The sequence below is a fragment of the Protopterus annectens genome, chromosome 7.part0, assembly GCF_019279795.1.
Source record: "Protopterus annectens isolate FY-2018-M chromosome 7.part0, PAN1.0, whole genome shotgun sequence".
Lineage (NCBI taxonomy): Eukaryota > Metazoa > Chordata > Ceratodontiformes > Protopteridae > Protopterus > Protopterus annectens.
The window spans coordinates 1,478,378,709-1,478,405,067 of record NC_056739.1 but is presented as its reverse complement, the minus strand read 5'-3'; the positions used below and the strand labels follow the sequence as shown (position 1 = coordinate 1,478,405,067).

The following is a 26,359-nucleotide window of genomic DNA, read 5'->3' as shown; positions in this document are numbered from 1 at the left end:
GAGCATCGATGAAAGAAGACTTAAAGGGCTCCACAAAGTCACACAAGAACATCCAAGCATGTCTCCTGATGGTTATGCCCAAACCTGCCGCCTGTTAGGAACCTTCCATTGCATAACAGATTAAACTCATGGATGCATTACAGATCAACTGAAGGGTGGCCATCTGCAAAGAAAACTGTTGCTGTTCCTCCACCAACATGGATCCGGGGCTAGACTTGAAGAGTTCCTTAATCAAGTATCTCTGTAATTTGGAATCGAGATGTAAATGTGCTTTCCCAACCTGTCCCTTTACCTAGACACTATTAGGAAGATGAACAGAGGACTTTGTTCAGCCAGCTCCTTTGTGGCTGCTGACACCTATGGGAACTCCCTTACTCCAATAAAGTCCGTCTTTGGGTGGAGTGAGAATCTTGTCTAGGTGACAGGGAATTGGTTCTATGGCATCTAGCTCCTTCCATGTCTGGCAGGACACTAGATTTATAAGGTCATACCCTGTAGGGGTAAACCCAAGATGTAGATGGGCTGGACCTGAAGGCTTCTAGGAACACCAGCTCCTCCTGGCAAAGGTGAATGGACCATCCCCCTTTTTGGTTAAGATTCTCTACGATGTCTCCAAAGGAGATGTCTTCTGATGGTAACCTGAGAGACCCTTCCACTTCATCAAAGTCAGGGTCTTCAGTTAAAGATTCCTGGGGGGATTTAAAGTGCCTACTCTTACACAACATATTCTGGGGGACCTCTTCATTGAGATGATCTGGAGAGGCATCAGAAGAGATGGGAAGTTCCTGAGCAGGAACCCCTGTGGAATAACTGGATGAGGCTCAGAAGTCTGAACTGAAGGGGAGAAAGGTGGTAGAATCCTAATAAGCAAGACCTGAAAGAGCACTCAGGTGAAAACACCCTCTCCACCACCTTAAAAATGGAAGGACTTGGAGAAACCGGAGCTGTAACTTTGGATGCTACTAAACTCTAACCATGTCCGGATTCCCATCTCGAGGGAGGAGATGGACAACTGCTGTCCAGAGCCAAAGCTCTGAGGGGAAGTGATGGCTCTGAAGCTCTCCAAGTTGAAGGCATATTCCACCCCCGATTCAGCAGAGATGCTTCAGCTCCAAGACTCGTTCTGCTCAAGGGGGTTCAGCACCAAAGGAGTCAGGGACACACAGCTGGAGTGGAAGAAGCAGCTATCTTTGGATCAGTCTGACTATCAAGGCTCTCGGATCCAAAGGTTCCAAAACTGCTGGTTGATTCAGAGAAGGACATATGATGGAATGGGAAATGGGTTGAAGGTTTACAGATTCAATGGGAGATGAAGCCCGTATGACCTCCCCCCCCCCCTTTCTGGAGCTGAGCTCTGAGGAATTTCCTCATTATCCTATCCACATCTGCCTCAGAGAGACTTCGGGATGACCTGACAAAAGACAACTTGGAAGGTGGGAAAGACCATCTTCTGGGTGTTTCCTGTGAGAAAGGAGGTCAGATCCAAATGCTTAAGTAACTTAGTGGGTGGCTCCGATACCGGAGCAGATTTAGGAGACCGGGCAGGTGAGCATTTCCTGTTTAGGCTCCCTGGGCTCCGATGCTGTTTTTGACTTCTTGGAGGGGGCGTGAACCCCTGAAATATAAGCTGAAGGAGGAACTGAAGCTGGAAGCACACCCTTCAACAATTACTTATGTCCATCGCTTAGGGCCCTAGAGATGAACTCCGCACAGATTTGGCAAGGGATATCTAGATGGCCTACTCCTAAGCAATGCACACACTCCCTGCGGGTATCAGAATTGGGTATCTTATTGCCCACAGGAAGTGCACTTATTAAAACCTTTTGGTTTTTCTTCCATGTTAAAAGGGGACGGAAAAGAGGAAAGCGTCTTTGTTTAACAACAAAGGAAAAAGAAAACAGAAATTTACAAACAATGGTAATTAAATACCTACCCTGAAGGGTGGGTAAGCAAAGGAAAGGGTTACCAACAATGGTAAACTAGAGATACCCTATAGAAAACGGGTAGAAAGCTAATCAGAAAGGAACAGTGAGAGTAAAGGGAGGATAGGGTTACAGAAAGCAGATAGAACAAATAGTGACTGAGAAGAATTTAATAAAATCTGCTTTTACTCATAAAAAACTTGTACAAAACAAACCCAGAGTTTGAGAGAGCAAGATCCACATCTGAAATGTAAGAGCAGCAAATGAGGTCTGAGGTAATGCAGTAGTTAGGAACATCATGGATAAAGGAAGGGGCGAGAGAGTGGAAGAAAAGTGACCGAGCTGGATCCAAGATCGGATCAGAGACTGAAATAATTGATAATACTTTTATCTAAAAATAGCCAAAAATAATGAAAAGTACCACCTGCTTTTTTTTTTTCCATTTACCCCTACTCTGAACACTTATACTCACCCTCTTACCATACTCCTACTTAAAAATATAAATAAAGAAACAGACGTACGGTGTTGCATAAAGTATATAATAAAAAGGGAAGAGCAGCACAGTGAGTAGCACTGTTACCTTACAGCAAGAGTTCCGCAGTTTGATTCTCAGCTGGGGTGCCTTCTGTATGGAGTCTATATGACCTTCCAATGTTTGCACTTTTTTTCTTTCTTTCAGGATGCTCTGGTTTCATCGCCCATTGCAAAGACACATATGTGGACTGGACACACTAAACTGGCCAATGGTGAGAGTGCCTGTGTGTGGTACCCAAGAACAACCGAGGCAGGGCTAATCACCCGGGGTGTGAAAACTGACTCTAGATGATGGTCACTTTTGATGTGATATCCCAACTCCAACAATCACTGATACAGCTTTTAACTCTTGCCTTCTTAATTCAAGTGGCAGCCCCTAGTGAAAAGTAAGCAAAGTCTGCCATAATGTAAATATATATTTTTATTTACTTTTTTATGGTATGCTTCACTATGTAAAGATTTTAAATTTTTTATGTTCATTTTTCATGAAAGTATTCTTTCTTTAATGTTGAGGGAATAGAGGGGGGGGAAAAGAACAACTGTATAAGAGCTTACCATAACAGCAAATGCTCAAGTAGATCACTGTTGCAGTAATCCTTATTAGAGTGATTTCTGATGCAGAAAGCTCAACGTCCAACCTGACTATCAGAGCTCAGCAGCTCCCCCTCATCCTCCTGTAAGGTAGGGCAGAGGCTCGCCACTTAAGGACACCTTATATAAAGCAGACATCCACACATGCCACTTTAGAGCCTTATTGGAAAGGATGACTGCATTTTTGCCCAAGATAACACAGTGTATTCCCATGCTACCACCCTGGATGCTGTATCCAAAGCATTGTATCTTCCCTTGATGGAGTGTTTCAACACCTGACTGACTCTCTGGGTGATATCCAACAATTTTACTTTCAGATTACCACCCCCAACATCTCCCTACTCTTATTGCTCATCTGGTCTAGGACAGTAATTTGAAAAGTACAGTTTTGTACCTACCATAAATGTAGATGTTCGAAGATCCACATTGCTGCAGTCCTTACACTTGGGTAGTCCGCTGTCCTCGGTCGGCCCGAATATCAAAGTATTAGGCTGACGTCGGTCAAGGCGCTTAAGACTGACATCAGGACGTCAGGGTACAAATGCGCATGACCGACGTCATATCCTCAGTCTTTTCTTGCCCCAGATGTCAGAAGACCCTAAACAGACAGGTCAAAAACCAAAAGACAGCAAAAAACAACCAACCACCCTTGTACTAACCATATGTACAATATATACAATATTCACAATATGTACAACCCAAACCACTCAACCGCCTCTAACTACAGAGCGGAAGGAGGGAGGTATTGGACTGCAGCAATGTGGATCTTCGAACATCTACATTTATGGTAGGTACAAAACTGTACTATGTTCTTCATCTCACATTGCTGCAGTCCTTACACTTGGGTAGAATCCCAAAGCAGAGATAAGGGAGGATGGCAAAACTATAAAACAGTAGGAGCTGCCAAAATGCCCTGTAAAATTGCAGTGGCAAAACCAGCCCTTGATTTAGAGTAAAGTGGAAGGTGATAATGCTTAGAGAAAGTATGCACTGAACTCCAAGTAGCTGCCTCCAAAATATCTTTAGTTGCCACCCCCCTTAAAAAAGCTGTAGAAGTGGCAGTAGCCCTAGTGGAATGAGGCCTAATCCCAGCTGGAATCTCCTTGCCATGATGGGAATAACAGAAAGCAATACAAAACCCAATCCACTTAGAAATAGTTTGTTTTGACACAGGCTTGCCCTGAGAACCCAAAGCAAAAGAAACAAATAACTGCTGAGACTGCCTGAACCCTTTAGTTCTGCTCAAATAATACGCAACTGCCTGTGTATATCCAAAGTGTGCAAAATCTTTTCCCCTTTATTTTGGGGGTTTGCATAAAAAGTAGGCAAATGAATAGTTTGGTTTAAAGCCACACTAGAAACCACTTTAGGCATAAAGGAAGGATTAGTACGCAAAGATACCCTATCCTTATGGAAAATTAAGAAAGGCTCAACTGCCATAAGGGCCTGTAACTCAGAAACCCTTCTCGCAGAGGTAATGGCCAACAAAAAAGCAGTCTTCCATGATAAATATTTCAACTCAGCAGTAGCTGCAGGCTCAAAAGGTTGCAGAGTGAGTTTCTCCAACACAAAATTGAGATCCCAAGCAGGAGTAGGAGCTCTCCGTGGGGGTCTTATATTCTTTGCCCCTCTAAGGAATTGCTTAAACAAAGGATGAGAAAACAATGGTGGGTCACAATCATAGTGAGCCGAAATTGCTGCAGCATGAACCTTAATAGAAGAGAAGGACAAACCTTTGTCCAGTAACTCAGTAAGATATTGAAGAGCCACACTTAAATTAGGCTTAGAAACATCAAATTCCTTTGCTGTACTCCAAAATAAAAATCTCTTCCATTTATCTGCGTACACTTTCCTTGTACTAGGCCTTCTGGCCTCCAAAATAACATTCAAAACTTGCTGTGGAAGCTGAGACCCTCCAGGGTTTAAAACAGAATATGCCAGGCTGTCAGGTGAAGAGAGTGAAGTTTGACATTGAGTAAATGACTGTTCTCCTGAGACAGCAGGTGTGGAATCACAGGCAAAGGCCATGGAGGCTCCCGTACCAGACTTCTCAGTAATGGGTACCAGTGCTGTCGAGGCCAATCTGGAGCTATTAAAATCATCTTTGGCTTGTCCTGTCTGACCTTCAGGAGTACCTTTGGGAGGAGAGGCAGAGGTGGAAAGGCATACACATGAAGATTGTTCCAATTGAATGAAAGAGCATCCACTTTCCAAGCTGTGGGATGAAACCTTTTGTGCAAAACTTTGGCAGCTGGTAGTTTAGTGGAGAAGCGAACAGATCTATGTCTGGAGTTCCCCATAACACTGTCAATTTCTGAAATACATGAGGATCCAATTTCCACTCGTGGGGATCCATAATTTGCCTGCTCAACACATCTGCTAAGGAGTTCTGTGCTCCGGCAGAAACCTTGCCTGAAGATTTAGCTGTAAACTGAGAGCAGTCTCCCACAAAATCATTGCTTGTCTGCATAGAGGATAAGAATGTGTTCCCCCTTGCTTGTTGATGTACCACATGACAGTTGTGTTGTCTGTTAGAATCAACACCTGCCCTGGAAGAAGTAAATCCTTGAAAGCTATTAATGCAAATTGGACTGCTAACATCTCCTTCAAATTGATATGTAGATGTTGAAGTCTGGCAGGCCACGTGTCTTGTACCCACTTTCCATTTAGATGAGCTCCCCAAGCTTTGTCTGAGGCATCTGTCGCTAGAATCTGACTCGCCTCTGGCCGGGTCACAGAGAGTCCCTTGTTTAGGTGACATTCCTGAGCCCACCACAAAAATTCCTTTTGAATGCAAGGTATTATTTGAATGACAGTGTCCAAATCTTGGCAGTGCTGTGTCCATACATTTTTGAGATACCATTGTAGCTTCCTCATACGTAGTTTGGCATTGGGAAGCACCAGAATACAAGATGCCATGAACCCCAAGGCTTGAAGGACTGTCCTTGCAGTCAGCCTGGACTGATGAGACAATTGATGGAAGTAAAGAGAAAGATTCTTTTGTTTGTCCGGGGTCAAAAAGGCCATCTGGGATGCTGTATTCAGTCTCACACCCAGAAAGCACATGTCCTGAGAGGGTACTAGACTGGACTTTATTTCGTTCACAGAATACCCCAGGCATCTTAGCACTGCTATCACATATTGCAAATGATGAAGAAGTTCGTCCTTTCCTTGGGCTAGAATCAGGCAATCGTCCAAATAAGGATAGATCTGTATTCCTCTTAGCCTGAAGAAAGCTATCACTGGAGCCAGAACCTTCGTGAACACTCTGGGCAGTAGATAAGCCAAAGGGCAATGCAGAGAACTGATAATGAGAAGTCCCAGCTCGAAAACGCAGATACTTCCTGCAACTTAGCCTGATAGGAACATGAAGGTAAGCCTCCTTGAGATCCAGAGTCACCATCCAGTGATCTTTGCCCAGCAGAGGTAAAAGCTGTTGTAACGTCAACATTTTGAACTTGGGAATGTCCAGATAAGTGTTGAGGATAGACAAATCCAAAATTGGTCTCCACGTGTTCCCCTTCTTTGGTACTAGGAACAGGCGAGAATAAAATCCTAGGCCCACTTCTGGCAGAGGGACCGGTTGTATGGCCCCTATTTGGAGCAGCAGAGAAATTTGCTTGTGAGCCTCTAGTCTTTGCTGAGGAGGAACGTCCGGCATGCCTTTGAAAGGAGGCAAGGTATGGAAATAAAACCTGTAACCGTGGTGTATGATATCCAATACCCATCTGTCTTGGGTAATCAAACTCCAATTTTCCCTGAAGAGTGCCAACCTTCCTCCCAAAGGTGCTGCCAGGCAAGAAGGATCTGGCAGCTGAAAAGGTAGGTCATTGGGCCTGTTTACGAAAGGACTGGCCCCTGCCCTCACCTGAAGATTGAGCAGGAGAACTCCCTGTTCTAGGTCTGAAGGAGCTCTGAGCTCTGCCCCTGCCACGTCTAGATCTACCCCTAGACTGTGAATCATAAGAAGGGTATGTCCACCCCTTAGCAGGCCAATTCCTACTAAACTTCGGAGGCTGGACTTGCAAAAAATCTTTAACAGTCTGCATAGACTTAGCCTTGTCTTCCATTTTCTTCAAGAGTGACTCAACAGGCTAACCAAACAACACATCAGACTGTAAAGGAGCATCCAAAATCCTTGTCTTAACATGTTCAGATAAATTCTGATCCCTCAGCCAGGCGTGCCTGTGAAGAACTGACCCAGTGGCAGCCACCCTAGACGAGGCCTGAACAGCATCAAAACCACATTGTAAAGAATGCTTACCCACCTGTTCAGAGACATGTACTAAATCTTGTAATTCCTTACACTCAATGCCTTCCGCCAGAGCATCTACCTTAGACTTCAGTTGAGAAAGAAGATAGTTCTGATATTTCAACATGTGAAACTGGCAATTCAAAGCCCTCATAGCTAAGGTGGAAGAAGTATAGACTTTCTTTCCCCATCTATCCAAAGCTCTGGCCTCTTTATCTGGAGGAACCGGATTGTTTACAACAGAGGCCTTGACACCCTTAGGTCCCTAACTAACAGTTTCTGGGTCCGCCCTAGGTCTCTTATAAAGATATTTATGAGCCTCAGGCACCCTATAATACCTATCCGGTTTAACAGGAGCAGGAGGCAAAGAATCAGGATTAAGTGAAGCCTCTGCAAACACATCTTCCACAACATCCAGAACAGGAGGTATAGCCAAAGGCCTATGCTGGGGTAAAAGCAAAAACTCCCTAAGCCTTTTCCTGGAATCAGAGAAGTCCTGACCTTCCCACTTAAAATGTTCCCTCATGGAATGAAGAGTCTCTGAAAAGAAAAATCCTCTGGAGGAGAAGCAGAAGGGTGAATCATCCGCATCAGAATCAGAATAAGGAGAATACTCCTGCAAGTCTTCAGCCGAAGACTCTGAAACATCTGAAGGCTGCTCAAAACTCCCCAACTCTGGTTCCACCCTAGGCCTCTTATCTGGAGGGGGCAAAGAACCTCTAATCAAAGTAATTAAATCTTCTGCCATTTTAAGCATGTGCTTCTTGGGCACAGATCCTGAAGAACTAGGAGTGACACCAACAGAAGCTAAACCTGGCCTGCCTCTGGGAGAAGCCTTAGAAACAGAAGGAGAGGGCCTAACCACCCTAGGAAGGGAGGGGAGTACAGTAACCTGAGAAGCCCCTTCAGCCTGACCTGCCTCCTGAGAGGCCACATCCTGCAATAACAAAGTTTCCCCCTGGGACTCCAGAGAAGCCTCTGTCGGAACCACCGGTTCCACTGACGCCTCTAAAGAACCGGCGTCTGGACGGACTCTTCTTGCCTGGGTTTAGCTGCCTTGTCTTTGCGCTTCTTCGAAGAAGCGGGCGTCGGAGCGTCCGACGGCATCTTATAATTGCACCGCTTCCCAAAGACCAACCTGGCACAATCTAACCTTTGCTTAATAGTGCGCTTATTGAACCTAGCACAAAAGCGACACCCAACAACGTCGTGCTCAGGCCCCAAACAAGGAATACACAAAGTATGATAATCTCTATGCGGTATCTGTTTCCCACAAGAAATACAGTTATTCACTTTTTCTGACATCCGGTAAACCACTGAGGCAAGAAAAAACTAAAATATTCCCCAACGGGGTACTTAGCCAACTTTGACTCTGTCTGAAACTCCGAATTCGAAAAATTTCAGAACGCCGAACGGCACTTGCAACGCTGCTTCTGCATCGGACCATGCGGCAAAAAAGACTAAGGATATGACGTCGGTCATGCGCATTTGTACCCTGACGTCCTGATGTCAGTCTTAAGCGCCTTGACCGACGTCAGCCTAATACTTTGATATTCGGGCCGACCGAGGACAGCGGACTACCCAAGTGTAAGGACTGCAGCAATGTGAGATGAAGAACATCTTGGTCATGTGTGTCTGACAAGTAATAGTTCTGAAGACCAGAGCAGCAGCTATGTACACTTTCACCCCAAATTGGTCCAGCACTCTGCTTTCTACCAGAAAAGACCTGCTTTGATCCCTTCTCTGAATCCACAGACTTCACTGCTGGATCCTTCACAGGGACATTTGAACAGGAACTTGTGGGACTCGTGGACAATGCATAACCTGGGGCTAGATGTCCAATGCCTTGGAAGCTGCTAGACTTCCCAGCCACACCTGGTCACACCTCCTTCCACACATTCAGACCACATACTGAAGGTGTTAAAACTAAAGGAGGTGGTGTATCAATATTCATTAAAGATAAATACACATCCAGATGGGTTAAACAGTACGAGTCCCTGGAGGTACTTCAGGTGCAATTAACTTGTTGGTAGGACACTTATTCAAGTCGCTGCCAGCTAAAGAACCCCCTCCATGAATCAGGACACCCACTCTGCCAATTTAGATCTACTTGAGTCTATCAAGATACAAACTAACACCATGGTTTTGGGCAACTTTAACTACCCATCCACTGACTGGGTAAATTACTCATGCTCAAACTCACTTGCCCAAAGGCTCCTCAACTTCATTAACTCCAATGCCCTGAAACAGCTGACTGACACCACCACAAGGGGTGCCAACATCCTGGATATGGTGCATGGCAATATGAGGGGATCACTACAGCACCCCCATTGTGAAGTCTTCCCTGGTGAGGCCTGACCAGCAGTCAGTCTCATTCAAAGTAACTATCACACCTGACCTCCCCCCCCCCACAAGCAGCAACTAAAAAACTTCGCCAAAGGAGATTATAACCTCTTACAGGATGATATAGTTTCACTGCACCTCCCCCCTCAGATGAAACTGGCAAGTATGCCGCTTTCTACACCAATGCTTTATATAAACACCTGAATAACTATGTTTGGTCCTGTCAAGTACAGCCAAATCAAAACTCAAGGAAGAGCAAACCTGCCGGGTGGACAACTGCCATTAAGAGACTTTACAATAAGAGGAAGAAATTGCTGTCTAAAAATAAGAGGGAGTGAGTTCTAAACTGGAAACACTCCCTCCTCAGCTTAAACAAGCAAATAAGACTTCTTGTGAAGTCTTCCAAAGCAAACTACAAAGTCAGATTAGCTTTCTAAACTAAGGACAACCATAAGGCATTCTTTAGTTACATCTGTAACCTAAAAGGAAAGGCCCAGATTGGTGCCAAACTGGTAGTTAATGGTACCACATATGCTGAACCTGTGGACATACCTAACCTGTTGGTAGACAGGTTCTGTGAAAATTTCACTCCCCTGTCCTCACCACCCGTACCCCCTTGACATCCCTACCTTGCATCTCCAAAGAGCAGATCGTAAACACCCTCTCTAAGGCCACAAACACAGCATCTGTAGGACCTGATAACTTCCCAGGCTGCATCCAAGAATTAGCAACACCATTACTCTTTTCAATCATAGTCTAAGCATCGGCTTCATCCCAGCTGAATGGAAAACAGTCACCACTATTTCTCTGCACAAAGGTGGTGCTTCCACTGACCCCGGGAACTACAGACTTATTAGCCTAACTAGCCTTATCTGCAAGGCCATGGAGTAAATCATCATGGACCCTATCAACAAATGAATAGGTAATCTCCAAACACTTGGCCCTACTCAATATGGATTTGTCAAAGGGAGCTCATGCCTGTTAAATCTGGTGGACTTCTTCTAGTTAGTCACCAAGGCCCTGGACGAAGGGAAATCTGTGCATACAGCCTACCTAGAGAGCCAAGACTTTTGACACTACCCCCCCCCCCCCCCCACTCAGGCATCATTGACAAACTCGCCCAGCTGGGTATCAACCCTTGTATATCATTGGATGGGTCGGTAACTGGCTCACTGATAGAACACTGTCAAAACAGGGGACTCCACCTCCAACAGTAGACCTGTAATCAGTGGTGTTCCACAAAGATTAGTCCTGGGACATCTACTGCTTGGAATCTATTTCTCCGAAGTACAAACAAAAACTGAAGGTCTGTGGCGGACAAAGTTTGCTGATGACTGCAAACTAGGAGCAGTCATAGAATCTCCAAATGATGTCAACATCCTACAAGAGAGTCTTACACAAACAAATGATTGGTGCCAAAGACATGACCTTAAACTCAATGCAAAAAAAATGCATCATTCCTTTCAGTAACCGCGATATTCCTGCTAACTACCACATCAATAGCAACACCCTAAGTACGCAGTCAGTGGTGAGAGACCTGGGCACACAGGTTGACAGCAACCTTACCTTTGGTCACCAGGTCTCCACAGTGGTGAGAAGGCCATTCTATATCGCTCATCTCATAAGTAAGGGTACTGCCTCCAGAAAAAAAGAAGTTATAACCTCCCTGTACTCTTCTCTCATCAGGCCAATGAGTTCAACGCCCCTTTTGCTAGGTACCTTTCCAAGCACCTGCAACAATTGGAGAAACCACAAAGGTTCCTCACAGGGAAAATTCAAGATCTTCAGCATCTGTCCTATGTGGATAGTCTGAAATCACTGTCACTTTATTCTGTTTCATACAAACTACTCAGAGGCGATCTCTGCCTTGCATATAAGGCAATCTCTGATCCTGCTTTACTGGAAGTGCTGCATATTCACAAGTCAAAGTCACAAGTCAAATGGTACAGGGGGTTACTCGCTATAAAGACCTTAACCTGGTATGCGACATTAATAGAACCTGCTGTTCCACTGCTTCTCCATCTAAGAACCACATTTATGGGAACACTATCTCCCTAAAAAAGCACCTCCTACAAATCAATTAGGCATGATCTTAAGCAATTCCTTATCAAACAGTATATTTTTGTAAATACTTCAAAACAGGTTGCATCACCTGAAAGGCATTTTGTTCCTCCTTCCCAACATCCATCTTACAGCATTTCTCAGATAACATTTCTAACCATTCCCCTTCTTCACTCAAGAAATTGTTTTGTATACACTAGTTCCACTGCTTTTTGCCTTACACTTTTGCATGCACAGTATTCTAAGAATATCCACTTAGTAAATGCTTCTTCTGATTTTCAGTATAGAAGATATTGCTCGAGAACAACATTTGTACCTCTGTATTATGTTATTTTATTTTTATACGATTACTGTTGATTGCAGTGTTACTGTTATTGGTTACATTATTTTAGCATTCACAAAAAGAAAACACAGTTGTGTTTGTCACACTTACCCATTACAGTAGATGTTCAAATTTTCACAGTTATATTTGCCTAGGGGTTGTAACCGGCCAAGGATACAGCAAACAGCCAAATTCCAAGAACTTTCATTACCACCCACACTACCACTCTGGCCGTTTACAGGCCAAGCCCCTTTTGGAGGGAGCTATATTAACTGCTAAAGTGACTAAAATCTTCATGGCTTTCTTGCTCCTAAAGAAAAAAAATATAGGAAACATCCTGAACAAACCAAGATACAAATAAAATCTAACACCGTATCCCACAAGGACTATATACAAGAAGGGGTGGTGGATGGAGGCAACTACTGCATCAGCAAAGCATTCTCACTGAGGCAGAAACCTATGGGTGGACTACCATAGCTTATCCAACCTGGGAGGAGGAAAGAGAAGGTGTCCAGGAGCCCCAGGAGATTGGTCTTACTCTAGACCAGGAAAAGGAATCTAATTTGTGGAGCTTTGTAAATGTATGGATGGGGGGGGAGCAAACTGCAGTCTCTAGAATGGTTCTAGAGTCCAACCCTTTCCAGAATACCACTGTACAAACTAAGGCTCTTGTAGAATGTGCCTTAATAGTGCCTGAGTGGATTTGTCATAACAGCAACAAAACACAACAGCAGAACATACCCACTGGAAATGGTTTAGACACAGGGTACCATTTCTTAATCCCATAACAGGAAATAAACAGCTAGTTAGCTTTCCTACAGGACTTGGTTCTGTCAAGATAGTACCTGTTTTGCCTATGCACATCCAGATTGTGAAGAATCTTTTCTCCCTTTTTTTTCCTTGGATCTGGATAGAAAACATGGATATTTATGGCCTGATTCAACATGAACTGTGGGCATGAAAAAGAGGTTTGTAAACAGACTGATCCGGTTTCTATGAAAAACAAGATGGAGGTCTCCCACCATGACAGCCTGAAACTCAGATACTCTTCTTGCAGATGTCACAGCAATCAAAAGGGCAGTTTTACATGTAATGAACCATAAGTCAGCCTGTCTAGCAGGTTGATAGGGAGACAGATTTTTCAGCACAAAATTGAGATCCTAAGGAGGAAGAACCTGTATACAAGGTGGTCTCAAGTTTAAAACTCCTTTTAGAAACCACTTGACAATAAATAGAGAAAGAAAAACGAGACTCCACAGGCAGATATGTTGAAATGGCCATAAGATGTACATTTATAGAAGAATGAGCGAGGCCTGAGGACAGTAACTCATACAAATGTTTAAGCACCAGTGATGCAAAATCTCTAATGTGTCCCTGGTCATTGGCTAGGCACCAATTAGAAATTCTTTTCCATTTGCCAATATAGGATTTTCTAGTAGCAAGCTTTCTTGTCTTATTCAGTACCTGTTGTATGCCCTCATGAAATAAGTGCCTAAAAAGTGCTGAAACTGAATCATCCACAAGCTGTTTGATGTTGGGGTGTAACAAACTCTCCTTGTCCTGTGTAAGCAGAGTCCGTCAGTGAGCAAGCTTGTGGTAACTGTCCCTACCAAATTCCATAGGAAGGGAGAACCAATTTTCGTAGAGTCAAGAAGGGAGTCACCACAATGAAGTACCCTAGAAATTACTGGAAAGAGTGGAAATGCATATAGGAACAATCCAGACCAGGGAAATGAAAGAGCATCCATTTTCCAGGCCTACTTGCAGGAACTCCAGTAAAAGAATCTGCTCAGCTTTCTGTTGTGAAAGGAGGCAAACGGATCTACTTGAGGAATTCCCCACATCTGGATCAACTTCTGTGAGACTTCTTAGTTGAGTTTCCACTCATGAGGGTCTACCCAGGCCCTGCTTAGCTTGTCTGCCACAATGTTTTGCTCCAATAGCAAATAAGAAGCCTGAAGAGTTAAGGAATGCTACAGAACCAACTCCCAAGTCATCATTACCAGTGAGTACAGAGGGACGACCAGGTGCATCCCCCTTTACATACTACATCACAGTGATATCTACCATGACCTAGAGGGGACCCAAGTCCTAGAGATGATGCAGAGACTTTATGGCATGAATCACAGCCAACACTTCTTTGATACTGATGTGCTTTGATCTGTCTGAACTGTCCCGCAGCCCTGGCACTTTTATCTTCCTTGAAACTGCTTCCCAAGCAAAATATGAGGACTCACTTAATATGGATTGCATTGGGGTGGGTGAAGAAAAAGGGATACCTGGATTGTGAACCATCTGATCCCACCACCAATGCAGTTCAGACTTGACAAAGGCTTCTGTGTCAAACCATCAAACAGTTCCTTCCACAAACTACTATTCAGCAAGATCACCGGAGCAGAAGTTTAATGTAGAGAATGCAAACAGCGCTGAAGTTAACATCATCATATCACCACAGCTGGCCAACAACACAGGTGTTACAAAAACCCAGTGATTAACTAAAGTAAAGAAAAACATTCTACACTCAAAACACTACACATTTAACTGTACAATATTACCCTTCAAATATAAACAATAAGTGAAACTAGAATTCATCCTTAACTGTACTGAACATGAAAGTAAAACAGCACCTTAGATGTGAAATACTATACATCCCATCACACTGTCATAGTTAGCAGTTTATTTTACAGTTGTGTTTAGATGCAACACTCTCTTTAAATAGATTCTAATTTTTACAATTACAGTAAATCATAGCTATAAATCAGTACTTGATAAATATCAACATATACGGCATTGGTTTCTCAACTACTTGTAAATACATCTTGACGTAATAATGCAGAACGTATCATTCTGCTAAAAGATGGCCAACTAATGTAATTCAGTGAGTAACTTTTTTTTCACTAAAATAAACATTTGCAGTATTAAGTGTTCGCTCCTGTGGTCTCGCTGAATAGTAGTTTGTGGAAGGAAATCATCGATGGTTTGACAAAGACCCTGACAAAGCCCATGATTAGAATCTGGAACTCCATGAGCTGAGAATGTTGGGTCCACATATATTGAGGTGCCAATGAATCATTTTCATATACAGACTGGCAAATGGAATTATGAGAATCATAAAAGCCATGACGCCTGGTATCTTAAGAAATTCTCCACAAGAAGCTTCAAACTGACAAGAAAAGTTCAGGAAGACTTCCAGATACAAATTTCCCTACTCTTGAGAGAGGAAAGTCTTTTGTGACACAGTGTCTGCCAGGCAATTTACAAACAAAATCCTGTGCCATGGAGTGCGGGAGGATTTCTATACATCTATCTGGAATCTCAGATAGTCTGTGTGGGAAAATACCTTTATTAAGGAGTCTTGAGAACTGGGCAAAGACTCTGCATGAATATGTAAGTCATCTAAATCAGGAAAATGTGCACATCCTGCCAATCTGCAGTGGGATGCCACTGGGGCTATACACTTTGTAAACCATCCTGATGCAATGAACAGCTCAAAGGATAATGCAGAGAACTGATAATGTGACCCAGACACACACAGTCCTAGAAATTTCTTGAAGTTGCTTGTTCTTGGAATGTGATGGTAAACATCTCTGACATCTACAGTTGACATAAGACTGAATTGGGATCACAGCTAACACTGTTTTGAAGGGTCAACATCTTGAGCTCTGGAATCTTTACCACAATACTGAGAGAAGACAAATCCAAAACTGGTCTCCCAAGAGTGCTCCTCCTTTGGAACTAGAAACATTCTGGAATAAAAGCCCTTTTCTGCTTTATCTACAGGAACATGCTCTATGATTCCTGCAACTAACGTGTTGGAGCTCTTGAGGAATCAATTCTGTTTGATTGTGAAGGTAAGGTGGGATCCTCTGAAAGGAGGGGGATTTTCCATCTATTGCTAACTGCAACCTTCTTCAGTCACCTTCAAAACTCATTTGTCTGAAACAATCTTTTGCCAAAATGGAGCATTTCACATCAAATTCTGTGAAAGAGGAGTGGTGCTGGGACATAAGCGTAGGTGACCTCATTTATGGCATATTCTGAGGAACGTACCTGACCTTCTTTTGGAAGAAACACCTTTCGTTTTGGGATTTTTGTTATTCCTCTCCTGACATCTCTTCATAGGGATTTTCCTTTTAAACGGAGCAGGGATTTGCGAGGAAAACACCCAGGGACCTAAAAAATCATAGTAACTCCCCATATTAATTTGCCTCTCTTGTACTCCTGTTTGAGGTCCTCCATGGCAGAAGGTCCGAATGAAACCTCCTTACCCAGAATGGAATTCAAAATGTCCAACTTCAAATCATCTGGAAATGTATGATTACATACCCAGACAAATCCTGTCAAAACTGTAGCTGCATCAGAAGCCCTGGAAACAGTTAACAGCATACCCATACATGTTTTTAAGGCATGTTTAGAAACTTGAGACAAGTTAGCAACAATCTAGTTCAAGTAAGACCTACTTTCAGAAGCCTGGGAAGCAGAAAAATTATCTCAAACTATGGTGCATTTCAGCGTACACTTTTACATATAGCCCAGGCAGTCAAGAATTGTAAAGACTAAAGTAGAGGAAGAAACAAATCTCTCACCTACTCTGCTCAGAAATTTATCCTCCTTCCCCAGGGAACTGGGTTAGGGGTGGTAAGTTACCTGTTCACATTAGGAACAGTAGGAGAGACAGCTGCAGAATCTACTCCAAGATGGGAAAACAAATACTGTTTAGACTGTGAGACTTTATACAGTTTATCTGCTTTCTTTTGTACTGATGGCCAAGAAAAAAAGAGCGCTACAGGAAGCAGTAAAAACACCATCCAAAGTTGGCAGAATCAGAGGAATGGTGCAGTATGTGAGGCTTCTTGTTCCAATACCTACCCAGTTCAGGGGAACATCCACTTGTTCCCAAGCAAACACATCCTTAAGTCTGGAGACATTCTCAGATATGCAGGAAGTCTCCATATGTTTACATTTAGGTTCACTTTCAAAAAGAGTCCAAGGCTTGGTCTGTAGAACCCACAGGTGAAGTAACCCTCTCTGTCCAAATCAGAATCCTTTTGAACAAACATACTCTTGCTCTGGATTACAGAAATAAGAAAAGAGGATGAGGCAATTGACACCTAGGATTAAACGTCTGCAACAAATTCCTAGCTAAGGTAATATCATCAGTTTTAATCACATAAACCATCTCATTATAACCACAATGATCATTTTCCCTTTGCTGACCAGGTTAGCCCCTCTAGGCTAGCCTCTTTTTAGGGTAGACAAGAAATGGTATTTGTACTTCTAAGGGAAATTTGGCCAGGGCATTGTGGAACTTCCCCTACTTTTTTATGATGGGTGGTTTGTGATATTTTACATCCACCTGAGCCATCAAAGGATAAGAACTTCAGGTCAGCTTCTGCAGCAAGTCTGAAGGGAGGGCCAAGTTAGGGCCTGCAAGACAATAGTAATATCTCATGCAGGAGAGGAGGCCGAAGTAGAAATGTACCTCAAAGGAAGGCCTTGAAAAATCTGAGAGAAGCTATGGGAATAGTGATTTTCCCCCATGTGGACGGAATAAATTGCAGTTAACTGTATGATGACAGTGGAACAGCTGGCTCCACCTTGGAAGAGATGTGCAGAGAAGTCCAATGTTGTTGAAAGTGAGGCTGAAAAAAGATCAGTATTTTTCTCCATAGCCCTAACAGAAAACCTTTTTAATTTGCTTTAATAAACCTTCCTAGTGGAAAGTTTTTGGGAGGACAACAATATGTGGACAACTGTGGATGACTACCTGAACTGCTGAACCATCACCGGAACTGGTGAAACCCTGCAGTCTATATGAGGGACTGAAGGCTCAGGTGAGGGAATCCCAACAGGTAAGAAAGTAGATCTGCATCTGAGCCCAAGAGGGTGAATTAGATGAAACCAGAGGAAGGGAAACCACACTTGTTGAGGTCAATAAGGGGCTATGAGGATTACCATGACCTTCATTGTTGATGCTTGCTGAGGGGGGAAGGCGTAAGGAAGTCCTGGGGGCCAAGAGTGTGTCATTAGAGTGAAGAACTTGTATTTGGTGTTGTGGAGAGAAGCAGAGAGATCACAGCAGGGCTGGCCCCAGCGGTTAAAAATCCTCTTCGTTAATCATGGGGTGAGGGAGCAGGATAGCCGTTAGCCCATTCTCCCACCAGTGGTACAAATATCCTTGATCTTGTACTCAAGAACATGGGGGAGTAATGCTCCTCACCCAATGTAATGTCTTCGCTTGTCAGGTCTGACAACAAGCCAGTATAGCTTGAAATAAAAATTAAATCCAGGGATCCAGCAAAACCAAAATTCTTCAGGAACTATTCCAAGGCCACCCCTCTCTCTCTATAAAGTAAAACCTTGGCAAAACTCCAAGCACCCCCAAACCCAGTAAACACCATCATATGCTGAGCTATTTAAAAAATCTCTGTACAGCAATATTAAATAGCTGTATAGAACGACCTGTGCCCACTCTTATTAAGAATAAGACAAACTCAAAAGACAAGCCACACTGGTGGAATCACAATATCAATTGGTTATACAACAAAAGCAAAAAAATCTTGACCAAGCGTAGGAGGAACAAAGCCCTACATAGTAGAAGCCCCACTGACCAAGCTAAACAGGCAGCTAAGAGGTTTAATTAATACTTCAAAGACTAAATCTGAAAGAAAAACAGCTTCTCAGGCAAAGGACAACCACAAAGCTTTCTACAGCTGTGTCCATAACTTCAAGGGAAACATGCAACAATGCGCAGAACTTACTATAAATGGCATCACCCACATGGAACTAAAGGCCATTGCACACCTTTTGGCTGACAGTTTCAACTCAACCCCTCCCCCCCATTAGTTCAAAGGAAATACCACATACCACAATCTCTCTAAACCATTACTATGGAACAAGTTATCAACACACTTTCCAAGGCCAAAAACGATGCATCGATGGGAACAGATAACGTCCCTAGATGCTTACTAAATAGCATGAATCATGACCCCTCTGGTCCATTTGAATAACTTTTCAACTGCAGCCTACAATCAGGTTTTGTGCCCAAGGAATGAAAGATGGCTACAGTCATTTCTTGCACAAAGTAGGTGCAACCACTGATCCAGAATCTAGAAACCCATAAGTCTGATCAGCCTCGCATGCAAGGCCACAGAAAGAATCATCATGGACACAAAAGAGGACACAGGTAACCAGCAAATACTGGACCCCTCACAGTTTGGCTTTGTTAAAGGAAGGCCATGCCTATTAAAATCTGGTAGAGTTCTTTGAGAGGGTCGCCAAAGCAATGGATGAGGCCAAGACTGCGCCACACAGCTTACCTCGACCTGGCCAAGGCTTTTGATACAATACCCCACTCGGGCATTATAGATAAGCTCACTAAATTAGGTATAAACCCTTTTATCACCCCCACTGGATAGCCAACTGTCTCACTGATGGGATCCAAGTCGTCAAAACAGGTGAAGCTAAATCCACCAAGAGGCCAGTCACTAGCAGAGTTCCCCAGGGCACTGCATTGGACCCCCTACTTTTTGGCATTTATTTCTCTGAAATGGAAGCAAATGCTTAAAGTTTATGGCTGACTAAGTTTGCAGATAGCTGCAATCTGGGGGGTTGTCATTACCACCCCTGCAGACACTAGCACTCTTCAAGGAGGCCCATCTCTGACTAACAAATGGTGCCAAAGCCATGATGTTGAACTCAACGCTAAGAAATGCATAATTGTATACTTTGGGAAGTAAACCATCCCAGCAAATTATAATGTTGATAGTATACCCCCCTAAGAGTCGACCCAGTGTTCAGGGATCAGAGTAAGCACATATACAGTAGCCTTTCTTTTGACCATCACGTGGCCACAGTGGTGAGGAAATCCTTTTGTGTCACGCAACTTATAAGTAATGTCAAGGCACCTAGGTCCAAAAAGGTCATTATCTCACTGTACTCTGCCCTTATCAGAGCAGAGTGCAATGCTCCCTTCAGTATGTACATGACCAGGCATATGCAGTAACTTGAGTGACATCAAAGATTCCTTACAAGAAGGATACGGGCATAACAAAACCTGCCTTATGCAGAGCACCTTAAAGTCCTTTCCCTCTACTCAGTTTCCTATAGATCGCAGAGGGATAATCTAAGCCTGGCTTACAAAGCATCTGCAAACCCCGCACTTGTGAATCGCTTTGCATATTCAAACAATACCAGAAATACAAGGTTTATGTATCTGAATTTTGTCTGTGACTTAAACAGAGCCTGCTGGAAACACAGATGTGTGTCCCAGGGACTGCCCCACCTATGGAATAGGCTTCCCATCCATGTGAAGCTGAGTTTGTCTTTTAACCAATTTAAGTGCAATTTAGACCAGTGGATGTAGATCTGGAAATTTACACAGGCCTGGCACCCATGTCCCTTATGGTACAAGGTAACTTAGAAATTTCTGCCCCTTAATGTTCTATTTGAATACAGGAGGTCATTATTCTTTTGGGAAAACCTGGCTAAGCTTAGAGAGCACCCCCCCCCCCGGGTCATTAGCCTAGCACTGATCATTACTCTATGATATTTAATCTTGAAGCATTTAAGGTGCAAAATAGGACATCCAGGTTCCTAGAACTACAGACTTGACAGTCTTTAGGGAGTGTCTGGATTTGTACAATAAATTCATTAAAAATATGAGACTGTTTGACACAAATTCAATGAACAGACTCCTGCTCTGGCCATCAGAGAAGTATCAATTTAAAGTTTAACATGCTTACAAGTAAATCACTTTTTTGTACTATTTTAGGAATGAAGCTCCAACAAATGTATATTATACCAGAATATGTATGTTGATGTGTCCTTTGCTATGTATATCATGAGCTACAGCAGAATTTTTAGTATGATTAACTGCTCCTTCGAAATCGCAATCAAAATACAGTGCACATACAACTAAGCTATTTAAGCAAAGTTTTAAATAAATTCAGGTAAATTTCATATTTTTTCCAAATCGGAATTTCAAGAAGTGCTTACTGTGAATTGTGGAAGAGAGCTGCTGGGTCCTTCTTGATTTTTCCTACGCCTGGGCAATGGCTGGTCCAATGGAGGATCACAATAAAGGTGATTCTTTGTCAAGGTCTTCAGAACACAAACTCCATCACCAACCATGGCTACTACCTCTTCTTTTGAAATTGCTAGATCTAGGTTTTCTCCCTGCAATATAAAAGATAAGATTGTTAGTCTTAACTGTGTCTCATTAATGCAGCTATCTGTCAGCAATATCTTTCTTTTTTTTCTTGGACAGAAGTAGAACCCACTTTGTCATCCTGTTAAATGATCCTTTCATTTCACCACAGAACCCTGTACCCAATAACCTCATGGAAGAGAAGGATAGTCTTTCCATAAGGGTCTGGACTTCTAACAATCTTTGGAATGTCTACTGGGAAATCCAATACTAGAGAGTCAAGAATTTTCTCTCTGCTGTTAGCCTTGTCATTCACAAAAGCAGGGGAAACAGACATGGCAAACCCCTGCACACCAATGGGCAAGTCTTCACGAGTGGCTTTCTTAAAACACTACAGTACATACAGGGCTAGTCTCTAGCTTCTGTAACATAGCAAACATGCAGAGGACTTTCCTACAACTCCCCTATAATTCCCCAATCCCAAGGAAAGACAGCAAGCCCTTGACCTTCCAATCACATTTACAGTGGCCAAGATGGTAATAAAATGCAACACCACAATAAAAATGGACTAACCTGGATTATGTCAATATAAAAGAAACAGAAATGGTTAAAGTTTCCTTAAACTGTTCATTATGAATGCACGTCCAAAACAAAGTGTTAAACCAAGAGCACCCACATCATATGATTGCCTGTATTCTGAACACTATCTGAAATATGCATACATCAGTTGTACATTAAAATGCATCCACAACCCACCATAACCAGCACTTCCATCCAAGTCTTGTGCCTTTACATTGTCTATAAAATAATTATACTTATACCCATCCCATGATGAAATGAACACATTCTGTGCCACTCTGTCTTATGCTGTTACTCAGTACAAACATCAAGCACACCACTACATGTACACTGTATTACGTGTTACACAAACTGGAGACAGAATGTTAAGATCAGTGCACTTTATCTAGAGTGAGGTATAAAGGAAACTGAAAACAAGCTTAGTTCTGCAGCAGGAAAAGACTAACAAAATCTCAGTCTTACACTTCTGTCTTTATATAAAAGAAGTGTTTCAAGTAATCTCAGACTAATTTCAGATGATTCTCCAAATGAATCCACTGGTGCCTTCCTGTTACTGCATACTCTCTTCTAGTAATCTCTCCAGCTGGTAACTTCCAAAAGTCACTGTTGTTCTTCATAATACTTATATTATACTGAGGAGGAGACATCTTTTCCGTTGACTTTCTAGCTGGTAACCACAGTGAGCTCCTATTTAGAGCCATAACACTCCCCTCTCCAATGACAGAAAAGTATCTCTGCCATACTCTTCTAAGCTCTTCCTTTCAACCACATTTTCTGCTGGTGCCTAAACTCAGTCTTCATTGCTGCACACGCTTCTGTATGGTTTACCATACTGTTTAGGTTATAGATAGCAACTCAAGAGTATTGTTATAATAAAGCAGCATTTACACAATAAAACAGCAGTTTCACAACAAAAACAGCATTACTGCACCCCTTTACCAACTTTCTAACATTCACTATACCACAATGACCCACCATTATAGATCACTCTCCAATTCCACACTACATAGGATAAATATGGGCCCTAAATCACCCATCCACACTACAGTTCTTATGACTCAACCTGTGTATGACAAAGTTTTAGGGCTGCTGGGAGAAAGCCCACCAGCATAATTTGTTATTGATATCTTCCCGTTTGTGGGGTCACTGCAGGGATGATCAGTGACTAATGTGAAAGTATGAGCCAACAGACAGTATTCTAGGGAAGCAAATACCCACTTAATGACAGGCACGCTCACTCCATGATAGAGTACCCTGTCTCAGTTCCACTTAGTTTGTGGCTAAAATAGCACACTAGATGCTTTTCACCCCTACTTCCTGAGAAAGTACACTGCCTACCATTCACAAGCATCTGTATATCAAAGTCAGGGACAACTAAATAAAGTATCAGGATTAGTTAAAAATTACTTAATGGTCTTAAATGACTGGATGACGGATGATTTTGCAGTCCTTAAATCTGTGAAGATGTGATAAAGTTATTATAGAAAAAAAGGTGGAAAAAACAAATAGGGAAAATTGGAGACATACCACTTTAAACCATGACAATTCTAATTTTTTATGACAACTTTTCATATAAGGTTTAATAATGGTTAAAAGAAGTCGTCATACCTGGAATATATAGCGCAAGGTGAAAAAGAATTGGGATGTTACTTTTGTTGCAAGATGTGGTGGATAACATAAAAAAAGGAGAACCACCAAGACTACGGCAGGAGATGTAAACAATTAATTTGACAGTGCAACTTGTAACGTACAACTGCAGATGCTACATGATTACAGAATTCCGAGAAACATACTAAACTTATTGCAGTGTGTCTATAACCATATAATAATTTTGGTAAATGGGTGGAAGTGTGACAAAATTAGAAGTTATGTACCTACCATAACGTTCCATGTTAGTTGTCTTCTCTCGCCTTCTTTCTTGCTGGATGGGTTCGGAGCCGATCCTCGGCTCCGACTCGGCACTTGCTTTAGCTCGAGAACTCCTTTTACCAGCTCGAGGCAACCCTATATCCCATGATGCAAGGCGGAACTACCTCAGATCTTGTTTGGCAGCTAACTAACCTTGCTAAAGACTATCCTAACAGAAATAGGAACAATGGTTCCTAAAAGAAATCCTCCTAACAATGTACCGGAGGAAACAATCTAATAGGAACTCTCCAAGATCTGTCCAGGCCAGGGGGAAGGAGGGAGGGACGAAGAAAGAAGGCAGAGAAGACAACTAACATGGAGCGTTATGGTAGGTACATAACTTCTAAATGTTAAGTTGTCAATCTCGCCTTCATTCTTGCTGGATGGGACCGTCCCTAGCACCTGTGTCCCGGTGGCTCAATGGAACAGACTCTTGAGAACTGTGGAACCAAAACTGGCCCTATCCCTAGAGGCCAAGTCCAACTTGTAATGAGAGACAAAGGTATGAGGTGTGGCCCAAGTAGCTGCTGCACAAATGGTATCAATGGGTAGTCTATCCTGAAAAGCTGCAGAAGTGGATAGACTCCTGGTTGAGTGTGCTTTTGGCTTAGAAGATAGCTGTTTGCCCCTGAGAGGGTACACATAGGAAATAGTGGAAGTCAACCATCTGGATAAGGTCACTTTAGATACTGGAAGACCTATCCTGTTTTCTGCATAGGAGACAAATAATTGGTCCGATTTTCTGAATTGTTTAGTTCTATGCAAATAGTACCTGAGCTGACGATGGACATCCAAAAATGCAGTTTCTGTTCAGCTCTGTCGGAATAGTTTGGGAAAAAGACTGGTAGATCTATAGATTGGTTAATGTTGGTTTGAGATACGACTTTGGGAAGAAAGGAAGGGTTAGTTCTTAATGATACCCTGTCCTTATGAAAAACCAAATAAGGGGAACAGATGCAGAGAGCTTGAATCTCAGAAACCCTTCTTGCAGAAGTGACAGCCAGTAAAAATATAGTTTTCCAGGTCAATAACTTCAAAGAACATGAAGCAGACGGTTCGAAGGGAGGTAGTATCAAGGATGCCAACATTAAGTTTAGATCCCATTGCGGAGGAGGATGCTTTATAGGTGGTTTTAGGAGGAAAACTCCTCTGAGAAAGGCCTTGCATAACCTATGAGACATAATGTTATTGTCATGCAGGCCAACATGATACTTAGAAATAGCAGCCAGTTGTACTTTGACTGTAGATGACGAGGATCCTGAATGAAAAACCTCCGCCAGGAAATCTAAAACCGAATGTACAGGAGCAGTAAAGGGGTCAATATTTCTGGAATTCGTCCAAATAGAAAAACGTCGCCACTTGCTAGCATAAACAGTCCTAGTGGACAACTTCAAGGAAGAGACTAAAATGTCTCTGACTGAGTCCGAAATCATCGGTAGCCTGGCTAGGGTAGGAAGTGGAGCAACCAAGCAGTGAGGTTGAGAGAATGAATGGCCCGGTGCTGCTGACCCGATTAGTGGATCAAGAGATCCGGAACTGGGTCCAGATGCCAGGGCTGCACCAGAAGGTGACGATGCAGAGACGGAAACCAAATTTGTCGAGGCCAATATGGGGCAATGAGGATCAATTTGGCTCTCAAAACGGTGGCTTTCTGAATGACTTGTGGAATCAAGGGAAAAGGAGGAAAAGCGTACAGAAGTCCCCGGGGCCAATCCTGGGTTAGAGAGTCTCTCAGAGATTGGCCTGGAAGGGGAAAGAGAGTGAAGAAATCGGGGCACTTGTTGTTTTGAGGAATAGCAAAGATCGCAACAAGGAGTGCCCCACTTCAGAAAAATCTGATCCACTACAGATTGATTGAGAGACCACTCGTGAGGCATCAGAATGGATCTGCTCAGCCTGTCCGCTAATAGGTTGGACCTGCCGGGGATGTGCGTTGCTATCAGAAACCGCTGAGAAGAGATCGCCCACTGCCAAAGTCTGAGAGCTTCTCAACATAACGGATAGGACCTGGTCCCGCCCTGCTTGTTGATGTACCAGACTACGGACATGTTGTCCGTCTGTACTGCAATAGTCCCCATGGGAAGAAAGTCGTTGAGGGCTTGCAACGTTAAAAGCACTGCTCTCATCTCCAGGACATTTATGTGCAGATGGTATTCTATGGGTTGCCACGTCCGTGGACCATCCTGCCCTGATAATGCCCCCACCCGACCAGAGAAGCATCCGTAGTGACTGTGGCAACTGGAGGAGGGGGAATAAAGGGTCGGCCCTGATGAAGAAGAGGGGAAGATATCCACCAGTTCAGATGAGCTCGGCACGACTGTGTTACCAAGATTTCGTGCCTCATCGGGAGACTGTGGTACGACCACTGCGTGAAAAGCATCCACTGCAGAAGACGCATGTGGAAGCGAGCCAGTGGTAGAAGAACAATGGCCGCAGCCATAAGACCTAGAACCTTCAGTATAAATCTGGCTTTGATCTTGTTGCTTTGCAAAAGAAGCCGAACAAATTTTTGGATGTCCAGAATTCTTTGATCTGTTAGTCTGGCTAACATTTTTACGGTGTTTAATTCTGCGCCTATAAAGGTGATAGATTGGCAAGGCAGCAGAGAAGACTTTTCGAAGTTTACTGAAATTCCCAAACTCCTGCAAAGCTGTAGAGTGTAGTCTCTGGACTGAAGAAGCTGACACTTGGTGGTGGCG

At 43.1% G+C, this 26,359-nt stretch overlaps 1 protein-coding gene across 1 annotated transcript in view; it reads right to left on the bottom strand.

Moving 5' to 3' along the window:
• PLXNB1 (plexin B1) overlaps nt 1-26,359 on the bottom strand; it is a 3,809,096-nt gene that overhangs the window by 848,442 nt on the left and 2,934,295 nt on the right. Inside the window, exon 23 of the mRNA XM_044078026.1 lies at nt 21,023-21,202. Coding sequence (XP_043933961.1) covers nt 21,023-21,202 — 180 coding nt within the window. The remainder of the gene's footprint in view (nt 1-21,022; nt 21,203-26,359) is intronic.